The sequence below is a fragment of the Anabrus simplex genome, chromosome 3 (assembly GCF_040414725.1).
Source record: "Anabrus simplex isolate iqAnaSimp1 chromosome 3, ASM4041472v1, whole genome shotgun sequence".
Lineage (NCBI taxonomy): Eukaryota > Metazoa > Arthropoda > Insecta > Orthoptera > Tettigoniidae > Anabrus > Anabrus simplex.
This window is the reverse complement of record NC_090267.1, coordinates 239169434-239187928: the sequence shown is the minus strand read 5'-3', so window position 1 is coordinate 239187928 and position 18495 is coordinate 239169434. Positions and strand designations below refer to the sequence as shown.

The 18495-nt window shown below is 37.3% G+C and overlaps 1 protein-coding gene across 1 annotated transcript in view; it reads right to left on the bottom strand.

Annotated features, from left to right (window-relative positions):
- The window catches only part of Ctr9 (RNA polymerase-associated protein Ctr9), a 346065-nt gene that overhangs the window by 286532 nt on the left and 41038 nt on the right, over window positions 1-18495 (bottom strand). Inside the window, exons 5-7 of the mRNA XM_067142937.2 lie at window positions 13822-14017; window positions 13561-13668; window positions 3757-3876 (exon numbers count right to left, since the gene is read on the bottom strand). Coding sequence (XP_066999038.1) covers window positions 3757-3876; window positions 13561-13668; window positions 13822-14017 — 424 coding nt within the window. The remainder of the gene's footprint in view (window positions 1-3756; window positions 3877-13560; window positions 13669-13821; window positions 14018-18495) is intronic.

Here is an 18495-nt window from a genome sequence, read left to right as displayed (position 1 = left end):
GCTACACGAATCAATTAGTGAAAAAGGCTGATTGAGAAGAAAGAAATATATAGCTAAAGATAACTACACGGACAGTACAAGTCATCGGCGATAGAGAATTTATAATACTTCGTAATATAAAACTGCACGATCTAATTGGCAGATTACCTCAGTGCTACGTCACGAGATACCAGCAAGAAGACATACATAACGATAGGAACTCAATCTTAAGAAGTTATGGAATAATAACATCTGTTGCGCAAGACATAGAAAAATTATATTACGGTTAAATTGAAGCCTTGCTAGACATATTGAAAGACTCTAAAACATCATAAGACATCATTATAAGAAGCAGTAGTTACAGATTATCAATAGATCATAGTAGGCTTTGTATCGAGAAGATGACTAAAATGACCATGTTGATGTGCTTTTCTATTTCCACTGCGCAAGAAACCAACTACGTCATGTGCTACAAGTGCAGAGGCGGAGGCTACCTAAATGATGGTGACACGAACGACAAGTCGAGCCCATGAGTACCGCAGATGAGCAAAGACCATCAGTAACATTTCCAAGAGACTGATACGATGCCGTGAACCTGAACACCGCATCTCCTAGCCAGCTGGAAGTGTGTCGTCGACAACGAAAGCAGGAGGAAAAGATAAGTTTATAAGATCATTCTTCTTGTAATTCAGATATTTGTTTTGAAAGTGCCATTTTTATATTTATATTCCTTACGTGAAAGATTCATATAAAGTGCTATTTTAAGTTTTCCTAAAGGAGTGATGTTACGTGAATAGTCAACTGAATTTACAGCATCAGAGGTTATTAGGTAATCATCTAACATGAAAGGCAAGTCCATTGATATAGGAAGTGATTAACCAGTGATGATTTAATTTTTTGTGTTCGTAATGTTGCCAATGTTGAATGAAAAACGTTTAATTGGTGTGAATGCAATATTATGCGATACTGTGGTTAACATTAGGTTACATTAGGGCATGTACTGTTAAGCTGAGATCAAATGAGGTCGTATATAGGTTATTATAACGTCGTAGGAAGACAAAGTAAGATAATTTATGGAATTTGAAGAAAATTTCAGAACAAAATAGAATATTTAGATGGATGATTAACGATGAGAGTGTAACATGAGTCAAGTTAAAATTAATTATTATGTTAAGGTAATATAGGAGGAGATATGAGATGTGTAATATGAAATGGATGATTCATATGTGAAGAATGGTAGAATATTATGAGGAATAACATTGGTGATGAATATTGCTTTGTCGTAAATAAAGAGATAGATAATTTTAGCAGTGAAATTAGGTTGACGCAATTCGTGGTAAAGAATAATTATAATTGATTCTCAAATTATGTTAATTCTTCAGGAAGTATCATATAATACCACTTACGATCCATATACGTGCCTATCTTAACAACTACTTATTTGATCATCAAAAATAATTCTAAATAGGGATGATAGCACAAATGTAACCTATTTCTGTACGAATTCCTAGCCACAGATATTTTCATTCTGATAAGACAAGTTTAGAAGCTTATTCGTTCGCATTGTATGATATCACTGGTGACATAACGCATAACTGAAGGTTGATGGTGAATGTTACGAGTCTTCTTACAAACCAGATTACTTAATATCTAGTTGATTTTTTTTTTTTTGCTAGTTCCTTTACATCACACCGACACAGACAGGTCTTATGGTGACGATGGGACAGGGAAGGGCTAGGAGTGGGAAGGAAGCAGCCGTGGCCTTAATTAAGCTACAGCCCCAGCATTTGCCTGGTGTGAAAATGGGAAACCACGGAAATCCATCTTCAGGGCTGCCGACAGTGGGGTTCAAACCTACTATCTCCCAAATACTGGATACTGGCCGCACTTAAGCGACTGCAGCTATCGAACTCGGTGAATTAATTACATTATCTACTTGTCAGATGAGTGATAGCTGAATATCAGGGCATATATAATTACTGAATTGGCACTAAATTTTTTTTAAATTAATATTTATTTTTAATGAACAACTCAACTAATAACAGTAATGACATTTCGGTCATTTACTATAAAACAGAAGAATGACTTAAAGACTTATCTTTTCTTCGAACAAGTGAAATATATTGAGAACTTAGACAAGTTTAAATCATGTGAAATGTTTTCGATATTTGAGAAGGTTTCTTTAACAAATAATATTTCCTGATGACTGAATGCGTTACCTACTGGCAAATGAGTTTATCATACTGTGAATTGATCAGGGAATACTTAATTAAACCAAGTGAAAGTTATTTGAACCAGATTATGTGATGATGAATGAAGCGTGATTTTTATTTTATCTACATTCGAATCAATGTAATTAGTTTGCGACTGACATTTTCTAAAGCTCCCAATCAAGATCGTAAATATTTTGAGCATGTGTTCTTATTAATTTGTTGGAGGCCTCTAATTTAAAATACTTGGAAAGTAATTGATGAGATGCAACGTCAGTTGATTATTATTTATTTCTTTAATGATATTCAAAACCCTTAAGCTACTTTCTCAAGATATTCTTTAATTTAATAAATAGTATTGTATAAAATTAATTATTTCTTTCAATTTATTTATTTATTTATTTATTTAATCATATGGCCTCAGCTACCGTGTAAAGACATTTCAATTTGACACCATCTGGCTGTCTGCTCGTCAATTTCGACGTTCCGTTTTACTCTAGACCCACTAGATGGCAGACAGAGTAAACCAGATCTCTCTTGGGCGTCTATGGCTGAGATTTAATGAATTTTGTCAGGTAAATACCAAATGTATCACCAGAGATCTTTTACATGCCGACATCGTACGACATGGAGTAATGAATGGACTTTTTTCCGCCCTTCAAGAATCCGACTACCTCTGCCGGGTTTGAACCCACTATCTTGGGATCCGGAGGCCGACACACTACCACGGATCCTACGGATAAGTACTTGGTTTTTAAGTGAATGTAGATTAAGAATTAGGCCATGAACCGGATTCGCGACTAGGAGACGTCCGTTGCGTAGGTTTTGTTTATCCGGCAATCTACCACGACGGTGTTTTCTCTCGATACGGAACCCATATCCTAGAAATTCGTCTGCATTTGGAAACTGATGTCGTGTTCAAGCTAGTCTGGATCTTACGCGACCCAACCTGGATGCGGGAACGGCGCAATATCTAACTCACAAAAATATCGTCGCTGCCGGGACAAAACCTCCTAAGTGAAATATTTTAGCTCAGAATTTTGGCCGGTAAGGTTTTATCATCTAAGGTGCAATATTGTGTACATATTGTCAAGACATTCTCGCTCTTCATAATGTATGTGCTGCGGGTCAGTGTATCTCCAAAAATATTATTACATAGGAGGTTTTGTCCCGGCAACGAAGACATCATCAACAGCGTCATATGGCCTCACTTCACATGAACAATGCACAGAGGTTTGAAACTGAATCCAGTCTTTTGGCCCGCAATCTAATGGTTAGAAATTGTATACCACCACCTCTCCTATGCTGGCAGCCAACATTCTGATGGTGGAATTTCTTTTTCGATAAAGGTGTGTGTTTTGGACATATACAACTGAAAGTGAACAAAATATAAAAACTTACCAGAAAAAATTGCTATCAAAACACAAAACAAAAACATACACTATATGGTTGTATGCTATTTAATATGGCTCAAATTGAGCCGCTAATAAACGATGGTTAAGACTGTTAATCAGTTCAATGCTAAATACTTTGAAACTACAGGTGATTAAAGATCATCAATACTTACATTTTCAGTATCTTCCTTGAAAATATACATCTGCCCTAAACCAAAATGTGGCAGTACAAAATTAGGCGGTGCATACTGAGTTGCTTGGTAGTAATACTGGAATGCCTGGTCATAATCACCCTAAACAAAAAAACAATTAAATATTATTTGACAACTGAGGAACATTGAGATAAACACACAAACGTCTAGAACTATAATATAGAATGGTGTGTGACCACTACAGTGTTAAAAAACTCCCCCATCCCTTTCTTATCAACCATACTGTATTGTCTAATAGTCCTAGTTTTACAACCTTTCTTTCTATTGTATTTATTTTCAATTACGACAAAAACAGCTTTGCGATCACTTATGCCATAAATCATTTCAGTTTCTCCATAGAGCTTGTCTGATGTTATCAGCACCATGTCTAGAATATCATTCCTTCTAGGATGTTCCATCATTTTCCGACTTTGCTGTCCTTCCAGATTAACTTATTTACCATTTGTTGTTCCATTACTACTGGCAAATTAAGACATCTAGCAGCTAGAAAATACAATAAGCCCACAAATTTAAATATTATTATTAAAAATATTGTAGGCCTGTGCGTATACCACCATTTATTTCAGATACTGTTGAAAATGACCTCCTCCTGCAGTAAAACATTCCTCACATAGATTAAACAAATTATTTGCCACTTTCAGTAGTTCTGTAATAGACTGTATTGGATGTGTTATTTTGGTCTTCATTTCTTCTATAGTACAAGGATTATTTCAGTAAACTTTGCTCTTTAGTGTTCCCCAAGGATAAAAATCACAGGAAGTCAGGTCAGCTGATCTAGGGAGCCATAAACCCAAACTAATTACAGGTCATCAAAAACTGCACTGCTGGGCTGAGTGGCTCAGACGGTTGAGGCGCTGGCCTTCTGACCCCAAGTTGGCAGGTTCGATCCTGGCTCAGTCCAATGCTATTTGAAGGTAGTCAAATATGTCAGCCTTGTGTCGGTAGATTTACTAGAACGTAAAAGAACTCCTGGGGGAGAAAATTCCAGCACCTCCATGTCTCCGAAAACTGTAAAGGTACAGTAGAAGTCTGTTATAGCGAGAATTCATAACAGCAGAAAATTTACTCCCTATAGCAGATTGTCGTTATACCCGATTTTTTGTAATTGTCTGGAAAACCCCCATACACATTAAAATCGGTATGTAACGGCAATCAGTTTGTTCAAAACTTATGTTTTTGAGGATAATTTCCACACTACGGCTTACCTGATTGTTATTTTTTGAAATCCGATACTACGTGAAAGGGCATGTTTAATTTCATTCTGAAAAGTTGTAGTACCGTATTTCTCTGAATCCATGATGACCTCCTCATTCTCCTTCAAAAAAAAAATCAGGCCTAAAAAGTGCTTTGTAAAATCATATGGAATGCCTTTCTTGTACAATATGCATTTTAGACTATTTTTAGACGCCGAACATTGGCTTTAATTATGCCGTATTTTTTGTGACTGCACAATTTTTCTTTATTTCTGCGGGTCTAATAACCATTGACTTAAAATTGACATCATAATATTGAAGAAAACCCGTTGAAAATTTGCCGGCAAAACCTATTCATGCATATCTATAATTCGACGATCCACCAAGAAAATATTCTTGCTTACTATAAAACTGTTATTTTTACTCTGCGTCAGATATAACTGTCTGCAGCTACATGCACGTCTCGCTTGCCGGGTTCAGCCAACTTCAGCGGCTAGCGATGTGTTGCCCTCATCGCGGACGTTGCAGGTCAACGAACGAGTTTATTACGCCGCGGTATGGCCATTCCGCCTTTGCGTTTTTCGTGCACATACCTCACAATTTCATCTTCGACTTCTTTAAAGCGTCCTTGTTGTGGGCCACTGAATGCATTTTTTGTACAGTACACATATTTAAGCTAACTTTGTTTTCACGCAAACGCCGAATATTGGCTTTAGTTAGGCCTATGATGTATTTTCTTGCAGCTGCAAAATTATTCTACATTACCGAATGTTTAATAACATGATCTTAAAATTGGCATCATAATATCGACGAGAACCAGTTGAAAATTTGCCGGTAATATATGTTCCACATACCTTTACAATACGACGATCCATCACGAACATATTCCTGCTGTCTATAAAACTTAATTTTACTAAGCGTTAGGTACAGAAGACGTGTTATAACTCTACTGCTGAAGAGCAGCAGCCTGTCTAAGAATTTGAAGGCTCGCATGTTTAAATGCCATTCTGCAGATTTCAGAGAAGTTTTTATAATGGCTAGTAGAACGTCATTCTCTCTTCACCATTCCCGAAATCCAGTGACGTTACACATAGGTATTATACAACCAGTTGCCGCAGTTAGCGATGTATAATAAAGAGGCGGTCATTTATTGTCGTGTGCGCTTGCGCGCAGAGGTGAAAAGAAGCAGCATGGTTACTGCAGTAGTTTCCAGTGGTATTGATTACTGTTAGGCCGCAAATGAAGACGACCCTTGCTTTTCCACGAGATTCTGAGAATACGTCGTCTTGGATTCGGAGAAATACGGTATCACTCCAGTGGCCTCTGTGGGAAACATTTCAGTATTCTTCTTCAAACGGCGTCACCTAACCATATATGTATCATGAGAACATATTTCAAACGCTGAATGTAGAGAAATGATAAGCTCCTCGCTAAAATTTTACATGGCAATAGCCTTTCCGAAATTTAATTAGATGCAAGAAAATACGTTATATACCGTACGCATTTATTACGAAAACGTGTTATTCCCTTCCTTTTCGAATTTTCATTAGAGAACAGCAGTCGACGGGTATTACTAACCGACTCCGACATCCCCTTCGAATGTCGACGAAAGAACTCGCTAGTGGACATAGCAAGGAAACGATACCGAAGGTGATCGATCGCATGCAATGTAATCGCTGGGGCCATAAATATCGGGAACGGGAAAAAATAGCATGCGCTTAATCACTCGTAATAACGGATGCATCAGTGATAGGGCTCTCGCTGTAACCGAAGGGTAATACACAGTTTAATATAGGAATTTTGAAGGGTCAGTGAAGTGTCGTTATAACGAGGTTCTCGTTATGTGCCGTACTCGCTGTAGCGAACTTCTACTGTAGTTAGTGGGACGTACAGCAAATAACATTATTATTAAAACTAAAGTGTCTACAGAATTAAGAGTGCTATGGGCTGCGGTACCATCCTGTTGAAAAAAACAATAATCCTTTTCTTCCTGTGACAGCTCATTAAAAAATGGATGCAAAATTGTTCTCACATACACATCTGAATTCTTGCAGTCATCAGATCATCCATCAAGTGACTGAACGACTGAATGGTCCGGTATACCGGGATTGTTATTAAGTTTAAAATTATTATTTGCTTTACGTCCCACTAACTACTTTGACGGTTTTTGGAGACGCCAAGGTGCCGGAATTTAGTCCCGCGGGAGTTCTTTTACATGCCAGTAAATCTACCGACACAAGGCTGACGTATTTGAGCACCTTCAAAATACCACCGGACTGAGCCAGAATCGAACCTGCCAAGTTGGGGCCAGAAGGCCAGCACCTCAACCGTCTGAGCCACTCAGCCCGACTAACATTATTAAGTTTAGAGTTCAGGTTGACCTACACTACTTACTGTTCAAATATCGCTCATAACAACTGAGCAGTAATGTGTCCGGTTCGAGTCTGCCCAGACTTGTTCATTGATCAGTCTGTCTCTGTTCGTTCTAGAAGCAGGGTTGTTCTCTCACCAAAGGAATACTGTAGTGAAAGTGTAGATGAGCTCAACTCACTCCCTGCAAGGCTGTAATAAGCGATATTCCCTGTCTCTACGAAGAGGCATCTATATGGGAGACCACAGATGCTCTCAACTTATCGCGTGGAGTGATGAGCACGGATCACCTAGCTGAGCCTGCCATTGTTTCCACTTGAGTCAGGCTCCTCACCTTCAACTTTCCTATACAATCTTCTTTGGTTAACACTTGTTTTGTCCCTACCCCAACAATACTTACATTTAAAAGTCCTAGAGAGACTTTCAATTTCACATCTTTTGCAAATATCTTCACCTGTTCCTTTCCCTGTTCTCGTTAGTGTTAAGGGAGGACTGTTGTCAAGTTATTCTTCACCTTTCAACAACAATAGCCAACACCATCACAACTTGGAAGACGGCAGTATTTAAAAGTCACTGCAGGAATTGCAAGTTACTTGAAAACCTAACGGGACTTCCCAGTTGTCTTTAGAAATAGCTTTGGAAGCTAACATTCCCCCCCTCCCCCCCTAAACAAATACCTAAAATGACTTATTCTTCTCTATGAACTTATTCTTTGTGTAGCACTGTGCAATTCTGTTATAAAATACTGGGGATTTCAAAATTCTGTCAGCTTCCAAAGACAACAAATAGTGGTTGAGATTATGTTTGGAAGTTCCTAACTGCATTAGTATCCATGGGTTATTGGACAGCAACACAAATTATTTTTTAGCTTTACTTCAGCAGTTGAGTGTATATATAGATTACCACTCAAACGAAGTCTGCAGTAAAAATCTTTTCTTACTTTTCAGCTCTCTGCAGAAAATGCCTCAAAGTAACTGATATAACATACGAGGTGGAAAATATACCCAAGGGCATGGGTACTTCTAGTGAATTTAGTATTGATAGTGAGGAGGTGTTTTCTGTAGAGATTCATAATGCTGAAAAGCAAGAAAGGATTTTTACTGCAGACTCTGTAAGAATGGCGATCTATATCTAATCACTCAGCTGCCAGAATAAGGCTAAATAATTACTACTACAGTTACCAGCAATGTTACTAGTACTGTTACTTCTATGTTTACCATTGCTGTTACTACCACAGTCAAAAAAAAATAACAACAACAATGGCGCGTGGCCTCAGGAGAGGCCTAGTGCAAGTCTTTTGAATTGACGCTCTATAGGCGACCTGCACGTCCGCGAGGATAGGACCCTACCTGAGATGAATTCTAATTATGAAGACTCCATAAACACTCAGCCCCCAAGCCAGAGAAAGTGGAAGTTAAAACCCCGACCTGGCTAGAAATTGAACCTGGAACCCCTTGGACCAAAGGCTAGCATGCCAACCATTTAGCCATGGAGCTGGACACTACAGTCAAATAAAATTTACTTATTTTTAGGATTACAATTCCTTTTTTGGCTACTATCATAGTGAAGTACTTTGTCATTCATATGCACCCTGAAATATTCCTGTTAATCCTATCGAGACTTTTAAGTTCCAAGTTATATTTTGGCCTAAATTACCAATATTTTGAATATTTATGGTTTCATACATGTTTGTACATCTAAATCTACGTTTCAGTAAACCATATTCAAATTTGTGTCCAAAAAAATAAACATTAATCATTCAGTAAACCAAGAGTTAAGAGGTAAAGGTTGGGGAACTGTCAAGTATCATTACCCTGAAACAATAGTGTTTGAAAATTCAGCAGGGAACAATAAACCATACATAAAATGCATCTGAATTTTTTGATCTTTTAAAAAATTATATTTTATCTGGACATCACAGCCAGAGGAAAATCTCTCCTCAAGTGGGGGGGGGTGAAATTGAGGCTTCTCTCTGCAAACAACCACAATTATAATATATTCACAAAACAAAAACAAGTATAACCTAACAACAAGAATAAGAACAGCTACAACAGCCGTTGGACTCCGATGAATTGCTAACACACAAGTCAAAATGTACGATAATGAACTGATGGAATTTCTTTCTACGTAGACAGTAAACACTTTCATTTTAACAAATAGTAACATCATAACAACAGAGTGATTATGTCACACCAGCAACATAAACTGACAAATCCGTCATCCAATAAGAAGGCAAGAAGCCTTTTCATCACTCCTGCTAAATCTGTCATGTTTTCCTTTATCAGGCTTTAAATGTGCTATTTCTAGCATAAAAGAGCAACAATTAATCTTTAGAATGCCAGACAACAATATATCATTGTTTGATACTTGGACGTAAAGTGCCAACAACAATATATCGCCATCTGAACAGTACGCCTTACTATCTGCATTTAGTTGCAAGTTATAAATCTCATTCTGTATTGACGGTTATCACTTTACAAATAAAAAGTATTTATATGATCTTCCTTTTCGATACAAAACAACCATCTATATTAGATGGGACGATATCTATACATGTTTCGACCTAATCTAAAGGCCATCTTCAGTAGAAGTTCAATTATTACATTACACAAACAAATTAAAAATACAGTAAAACCTTGTTAATTCAAAGTCGTTGGGACTCAAAAATCGGACTTTGAATTACGTGATTTCGAATTAACCGCCAATTCGCAATTCAGAAGTACCAACCCTTGCCGCGTTATGAAATATTCTAAGGCCCGTTATTGCATGCAGTTAACCTTGATTCACAGTTCATACCTTTCAAATGCCATGAAGAAGGAACTATTTCCAAAATGTATCCAAAAAGGTGCATTTACAGTATTCAAATAATGCACTTGCATATCTCACTGGCAAATATAACCTCACGCAACGAAAGAAAGAAAAAAAGCACGATTCAAAGACGAGGAGAAATCTATGCTGGCTCCCATGTGCAAGTGCTTTATTCATTGGAGTACTATACTGTATGCATTTTAGATGCCTTGTATTTACACAGAAAGTACCCGATGCCCTTAAAATCAAACTTTCCTATGACTCTATCCTTCTACGATTTCCCGCCAAGGCACTTCTCTCGTACTTCAGAAATGTAAACACTTGCCGCGTCACAAAGTATTCTAAGACCCATTAATACATGCAATCACCTCGATTCACAGTTTAAACCTTTCCAATGCCATGGAAAAACTATTTCCGAAATGTATCCAACAAGGTGCATTTACAATGTTCAAATAATGCACTTGGATAAATCACTGACGAACATAACCTCACGCAACAAAAGAAAAAATCACACAATTCAAAGACGAAGATAAATTATGCTGGTTTCCCTGTGCAAATGCATTATTTTTTTAAATATCTGTACTGTTTGCATTTTTAGATGCTTTGTACTGGGATCGAAAGTGCCCGACGCCCTTAAAACATTGTAGCTTATCGAACTTTTCTATGACGAGGGGATAAAGTTTCTCGCTTCCATGTGCATTGCAATTGTAACTCACTAGAATGACCCCCATCCCCCACTCTTGTACAATTCTCCGGCTGGCACTTTCTCCTTTAAAACCATAAGACCGTTTGGGCTTGCATTAAAATAAAGCAATGCAGTTTCATCGGCAATGACAGTATTGTTCGGTGCCTACGAATTTATTATACGAGCCACGCTTTTTCGTCAACTGTCGGCATCGCCAGTGTTCGCGCATTCTGTTTTCCCGCACACTGCCTGTTGCGTGATATTACGGCGTTCCTTAAAAGGTTGAATACAAAAGAATTCCGATTTCATTCAACTTGGCAATCATGAAGTGCACTGTAGACCCACCGAAGTGAGTGTAAATGCGGAAAGCTACCCCTCCACGTTCCGGAACACGCGTTCTATTCTGACGCGGATAAATTTCGAGTTGAAATTACTCTAACATACTATTGTTTTAAAATGTAAAGGCAGTTTCGAATTAAAAGTCTGAATTTCGGTAATGGGGCTGACATTGTACTTCGAATTACGAATTATCCGTATTTCGAATTAAACAATTTAAATAACATGTAAAACTGTATCTCATGTTTCCGGGAACGAGAGCTTCTTCGAATTACGTGGGATTTTGAATTAACCGATTTCGAATTATCGAGGTTCTACTGTATTGATGAAGTGGAATTAAAATACAATGATCATGACTGACAAAGTAAAAACATGCTGAGGTAAAAGAAATCCTTTCATCTGAAAAATCGTAACTACATAAAAGTTGCTTATTCTTTTTAAAAAGTTAGACACTGTGTTCGCAGCGTAGTGAGACCATCAATAATGGGATTAATAAGTGTGCATCATTTGCTAAAAGGCTGTCATCTCAAGTGGTATGACCTGGTCAGTCTCATGTCACATTGACAGGTTTGTATTGAAAAGGAGGATCATATAAATACTTTTTATTTGTAAAGTGATCTGCATTTAGCATGATTAAGAACGGCAGATGGCAATATCTTACATTTTGTTTCCATAGAGTTTAAAGAACATAGTTGCTAATTTTTTCACTACATGGCTTATCTATTAATTCATTTGTGTACATTGGATTTCTGAGTTTCATGTGTTTCTCTGGTCATGTGACTACTGGCAGTTAAGAAATGGTAATTATCTACTGAACTATCGAACAGATACTTTTCAAATTTTCTGTGTTGATTCACTTGGATGGCTGCATTGCAGAGGGGTCACCACATTTTATCTGTAATTTTAATTTTGAATTATTTTTATTGCTTTCTTTGAAATTTTTTTTTTTTGTTTTCAAAGTGTTCAGAAATACATTTTTTAAATATATTTTGAAATTTAACAGTATTGTAAAAATTGTCAGTAGTAAGTAAATACCATTCTCAACATTTCCTGCAAGTTTAAAGTCAAAATATTCAAATTGTCAATTAGGTGGTGCTTAAAATAGGGACATGCAAAATTCTACTAATCAGCCTGGCATTCTTGGCACATTCTCAGCATGAGAACATGGCACTACCAGGGTTAAAGATACGTCTTACCTACCACCTATTTCCAACATGAACTATATATGCAAACACCCGTTAAGAAAACGGATGGAGAGCAGCAACTTACCACAATCATTGTGAGGTTTTACTTCTATTCATCTCCAATTGATTCAACCATTTTCTTACAGGGTATATGGCTTCACTCCATTTGTTTCCTAAACTTCTGTAACTTTTCTCTCAGTAACTGCGCAATTATTATGTCTTTCATTTGGAGAAGTATGGCAATTGTATTTCTCAAATATATAGGATGCTGTCAGAGGATGGAAAATCGCAGAAAGAATAAATACATGAATTGAACTAGCCACAAATTTCTACAAGAGTGAGACAAGTTGTATGGGACAAGGATGTGCCGATTAAATGCAAGGAGGTTCTGTTTGAGAGATATTTTATATTGATACTAGCATATACTTCAGCAGCCAGGACACTGACCAAGATGCAAGAACATGATCCAAGTTACTGAAATGAAGTTCCTGTAAAGCATCACAGGACAAACAGACAAGCCAGGATATGCAATGAAGTAACAATACAGAGAGTCTGAGTTGAGAGATTCTAAGAAAGGACTGATTCAGAGAAGTTGTGGCTGCTGGGGGTGGAGGTGATTTTTGTTTTAAGAGGAAGTACAACTAGGTACTGAACAAAATTAAAAGGAAACAAAAATTAAAGTAAATAAAACTTTCACGGAAGTAGTTTGGCACATGATGAGAATGCTAGAAGAAAGAATGAAAAAGCAGGAATACAAAGAAAGAATGATAGGGAAGAGGGCTAGAGGCCAGCCCGGGACTAGATGGAAGGATAGGCCTACAGTGAGGGAGTGCATTAAGGACAGCGGAGGAATTCATGTTGGTAGAGTGTTTGAAGAGGAATGGTGGAAGGATAGGGTGAAATGGAAGGCATTAGTACACTACCCTACATAAGGCTATGTTGCATACTGACGTAAGAGATGATAAAACTGCTACCTTGAACACAATAAATTAATTTTTGTACAAAACTCCAGTATCTAACAGGTCAGTCATCATGTTCAATTTTATGAATAATACCAGTTTCATTATATAGTACTCAGAGAATGAGTATGAAACTTCAATTTGAGTACTTTCAGCCCATAGAGATAAAAACGCCTAATGAATGCTTTTACAAGAAATTACAATATGATACAATTAATCATTTACTCTACCTGCACATGAAAAGCACGAGCAAGTTGATAGCAACTTTCAGCACGCATTGCATCATTCTCAGTGTTGTGGAATGCATGTAGAGCCAAATGTTGAACTTTATGGTAGTCCTGAAAAACAGATGGCCAAATATAGTTCAATATTAGATTGAAATATAACACTCTTTACACAATGTACACAAATTCACATTTATCCTCAATTATACACGTACCAGACCAGTAAGTAATATGATATTTTTGTTTAAAAATCTCGAGAAAACTTACTTTCTTGAAGAAGAAGTGATTAGCCAGATGATTCAATACCATTGGGTTGGTAGAATCTATGGTATAAGCCTTGGATAACATCTGGACACCTTCACGAATAGTCTCACCTTCTTGCTGATTTAACTTCAGGATTGCTAAACCAACCAATGCTCCCACACACTGAGGATCCAACTGTAATGCACGTTCAAATGCCAACCTAGAAGAAACAAGTACTGCATTATTATCTATTATCTTTAAACTTTAAGAATTGGTTCCTGTTTTTAACATTATAGCATAATATAAAATTTTTTTGGAATATGTGGCACTCATGGGACTCTAGGAAGTTAAAGCCTTTAAAACCTTTTAACTTCAAAAACTGCACCATATATATATATTTAGACATTAAGCTTTGCATTTTACTAGGAGAGTGGCATTCTTGTTTAATCTCAGTAATGTTTTATTCTGTACAGACGCTATTGAATAAGCAGGTTCATCAACAGCTGACGATGACCTATTTAACAGGTCGAAACCGGTACTGTGTTTTTATGTAATTTAAATTATTAGACACTTTGTATAATAAAGTATTGATCAGGTGGATAACTCTCATCCTTCATACTTGTGTGGTCAAACTATCAATACGGACAATGAAGCTAATAGATTATAGTTAAAAGAAATTAAAAAAAGAAGCACTGAATACCACAGAAGAAGCATTTAGTCAACATAAAACAAGGGACTATTACAAAACATTCCAACAATATCAATCAAAGTACACTCCACCTACACTCATGATGAAAAATAAAAATGGGGAAATGGCACACAATAATAGAGATAATGCTAAAATTATGGCCAACTATTTTAAAGAATTACTTAACTGTGAAGATCCAAAAGAACAATTTGATTTTGATCCTTCCCCAGAAAATTAAACTCTACTGGAAAAGTTATACTGCCAACTTATGATGAAGTGATCAAAGCAATAAATCCCCTCAAGAACCACAAAGCAGCAGAAAAGAACCAATTTGTAGCAGAACTATGGAAGAATGCAAATAAACAAGCCCTTCAAAATTTACATACACAGATCATAGACACCTGGAATACTGAAGAAATGCCTGAGGAATGGACTACAGCAATAATCCAGCCATTACACAAAAAAAGGTGATAGATCGGATCCCAGTAATTATCGGGGTAAATCTCTGCTTGATGTTAATTATAAGATTTTATCTGAAATTATATGTACAAGAATTCAGGAACAACTTGACCAGGAACTGGGAGAATATCAGGGAGGATTCCAACCAGGACGAAGCTGCCCCAATCAAATCATCAGTCTTAAGTGGATTATGAAACACCATAAGAGTTCAGAACATGAGATTAATCATCACTTTTGTTGACTTCAAAAAAGCTTTTGACAGTATTCATAGTGAGTCACTACTAAAAGTCTTTAAAATATTTGGTTTACACCAAAAACTCATCAATCTTATTGAAATCACTCTTAAGAATACTAAGTCGAAAGTCAACTTTGGAGGTGAATTGTCTGAGCCATTTGAAGTCAACACTGGACTTCGACACGGAGATGGACTCTCACCATTACTGTTTAACTGTGCCCTGGAGAAAGTAATGCGTGAATGGGTAAAGAAATGTCTTCAAACATCAAGATAGGCAGAAATATTAAACTTAATTGCCTAGTATTCGCAGACGATTTTGTATTACTAGTAAATAGTATGGAAGAAGCTAAATTTCAAATTCAAGAACTCAAGAAAATCGCTGCAAGCATCGGACTGCACATCTCGTTTGAAAAGAGTGAAATGATGCAGACCTCAGAATTAAAGCACCAGCCATTCACCTCGACAATGGCAAACAAATTAAGATTGTGAATAAGTTCAAATATCTTGGAGAAATTATAACCTGGAACACAAAAGAGAAAACATCGATTGACAGCAGAACATCTAAACTGAAAACAGCACAGCGAATCACCTGGCCAACTTATTTAAAAAATCTCTCTTCATGAATGCTAAATTTTGACATTACAATACAATTGTAAAACCCGAAGCGACTTATGCTAGTGAAAGACTCTTCGAGTTGAACACTAAATCAACAACTGATAAATTGCAGAAAGTAGATGGAAGAAACATCAGGACAATCATCAATAAGAAACACCAAGTTGATGGCCAATGGAGATTATTACCTAATGAAGTGGTATATCGTGAAAGTGAAATCAGTAATAGATACAATGCAGAAAAGGAGAATTACCTTTTGTCATATATTCAGACTGTCAGAAACCCGACTAGTGAAGCAGTTATTTAGTTACTTTTGGAAAAATAAAACAAAGAACAATTGGTTCACAGAGATCATGAATGATTTAGAAGAATAAAATTTATCAATGCTCCAAACTGAAGGCAGAAAAGAGAAGAAGAGGATTCTAAGGAATAAACACCTACGATTCAAACGAACAAAGAAAGTACACCATTAGTGACAACCAAACGGCGGCCAGGTCTGACAGGATGAATAAGTTTTGGGAGCAGAGGAAGAAGCTGAAAAGCTGACTAATTAATAACATTAGACTTAAATGTATATGACTGATTAAAGTGCTCCAATGGGGGCATAAACTATGTAAAACCTGTCTGTGATAGGTAGATGGAAGGGGGGCCCAAATGCACCTTGAAGCAGGATTTTTAAGTTACACGTTCGTTGGTGAACTGAAAATGAAAAACAGACAGAAAACTGCTGCGATATGACAACACAACACGCTGTCACCAGAATTAAATACATAGATTCACTGTCTCTGGGCAACGTATATAAGATCTGTCATACAAGTCAAGGAGCCATTTAAAGTCCATGGCGAAGGAAGCCATTTTCAGTCCCCGATACAATGAGCCACATACATTACAAGTAATATTTGACATGTTTAGCCCGTATTCTCATCTCTGAACAGTCTGTACGTATTGTAAAGGTAATATCCGGAAATGTTTCTCCATGTGTATGTGTACAATGCCCAGCCAAATCTACAGCACGCAGAGATGTGAAATTTTTAACATACGTGGGCACAGCATTTCACCAATCACACATGACTGTGTCAAACAGCAATTCCATGAAACGAAGCTGTCAACACCATCAACAAGCAACATTCACAAGAATTACCTGGTGTTTTACAAATTCACAAGTCCATCAACACAACATGTAATACACATGATGCTTATCAACTACACGACAGAGTTTTTGAACAACTTTGTGTCAACTCGAGTACCACAATGAAATTGAGATAATAAATAAGGTAGTTCAACCTATTCAATACAAATAAATACGAAATGTAGTGTTACATTCCTATTTAATTATAAGTGGAAGAGGTACTGGTTTCGACCCCAATCCGGGTCATCAACAGCCGAATAAAACGCAAAAAACGAATCTCCTTTTTCAGATAATGAATGGACAAACGATATTTAACTTCATTACGGGATTATTTATGCATCTTTAAATTTATTATTGATGATGATGATGATGCCTGCTGTTTAAAGGGGCCTAACATCGAGGTCATTGGCCCCTAATGGTACGAAATGAGACGAAATGGAATGACAAATTAAAAATCCAAAATTCTCCACTGACCAGAATTCAAAACGTGAGGACAAAGAATGAATGGATTGAGATGAATTTAAAACAATCAGTGGATGCGACCCGCAATGCCTTACATTCACAGATTCTAACGTAAAACCATATGATTACTGACCAAGGGACTGCTACTATAGCATAACATTGAATCAGTGATGCTTGCAGTATAAAGGGGATCCAAAATCCAAGTTATCGGCCCCTCATAACGGTACTTATCGCTAGGCATGTAGAACCATGGTTTTTGTCATGCTGCGGTACTAATCAAAAGTAGCAGACTCACGGTATTCCACACATTATGGTACTACTCACAGGTTATGAAATTCAACATATACTACAAACCTATGGTTTTTCTCACATTGCAGCGCCATTTACAGGCAACGCAACCCTATGGTGTTCAGCACATAAGAGTACTAACCACAGGGATTTTCCCCTATCCCGTGATGTTCTTCATATAGTCGGTACTAATCATAGGCAAGGCAGAACCATGGTAGCTATCATCCCATGGTCCCGCTCATATGGTGGTACTAATCACAGGTACTGCAAAAGCCGACCGCACGGTGCTCCTGTGTGCTACTAATCACAAACCTATTTGGTACCTAATATAGTGGTACTACGTGCAAGTAAAAGCGACCCACGATGTTCGCGTGGTGGTACTAATCACAAGTAGTTTCATGGTTGCAAGACAATCATCCCTTGGTCGCCCCTTACGACAGACAGGGGATACCGTGGGTGTATTCTTCGTCTACGTCCCCCACCCACAGGGGGTTGTGTGTTCGGTCCATGAGAGGTATTTTTTTATTTCCCTCGAGTCCGCTGGCAAGCCGGTTAGGAACCCCCTATCCGCCACCTGGGACGCGCCATGTGGGAGTATCACTTCTCCCCCTGCTATGCCAGCGTAGTAGGTTCGTGGAAATTTATTATTATTAAAATGATTATAGTTATTATTGATTGCCATTATTATGGATGCTCTGAAATATTGCCAGGCTTGATATACGATATGAAATGAATAATTTTTTAATGGATATTTTAAGGTTAAGTAGCGACCCACCCCAACAAAAAACGGTCCTAACTCCCGAACCGTTCATGCAAATTATGTAC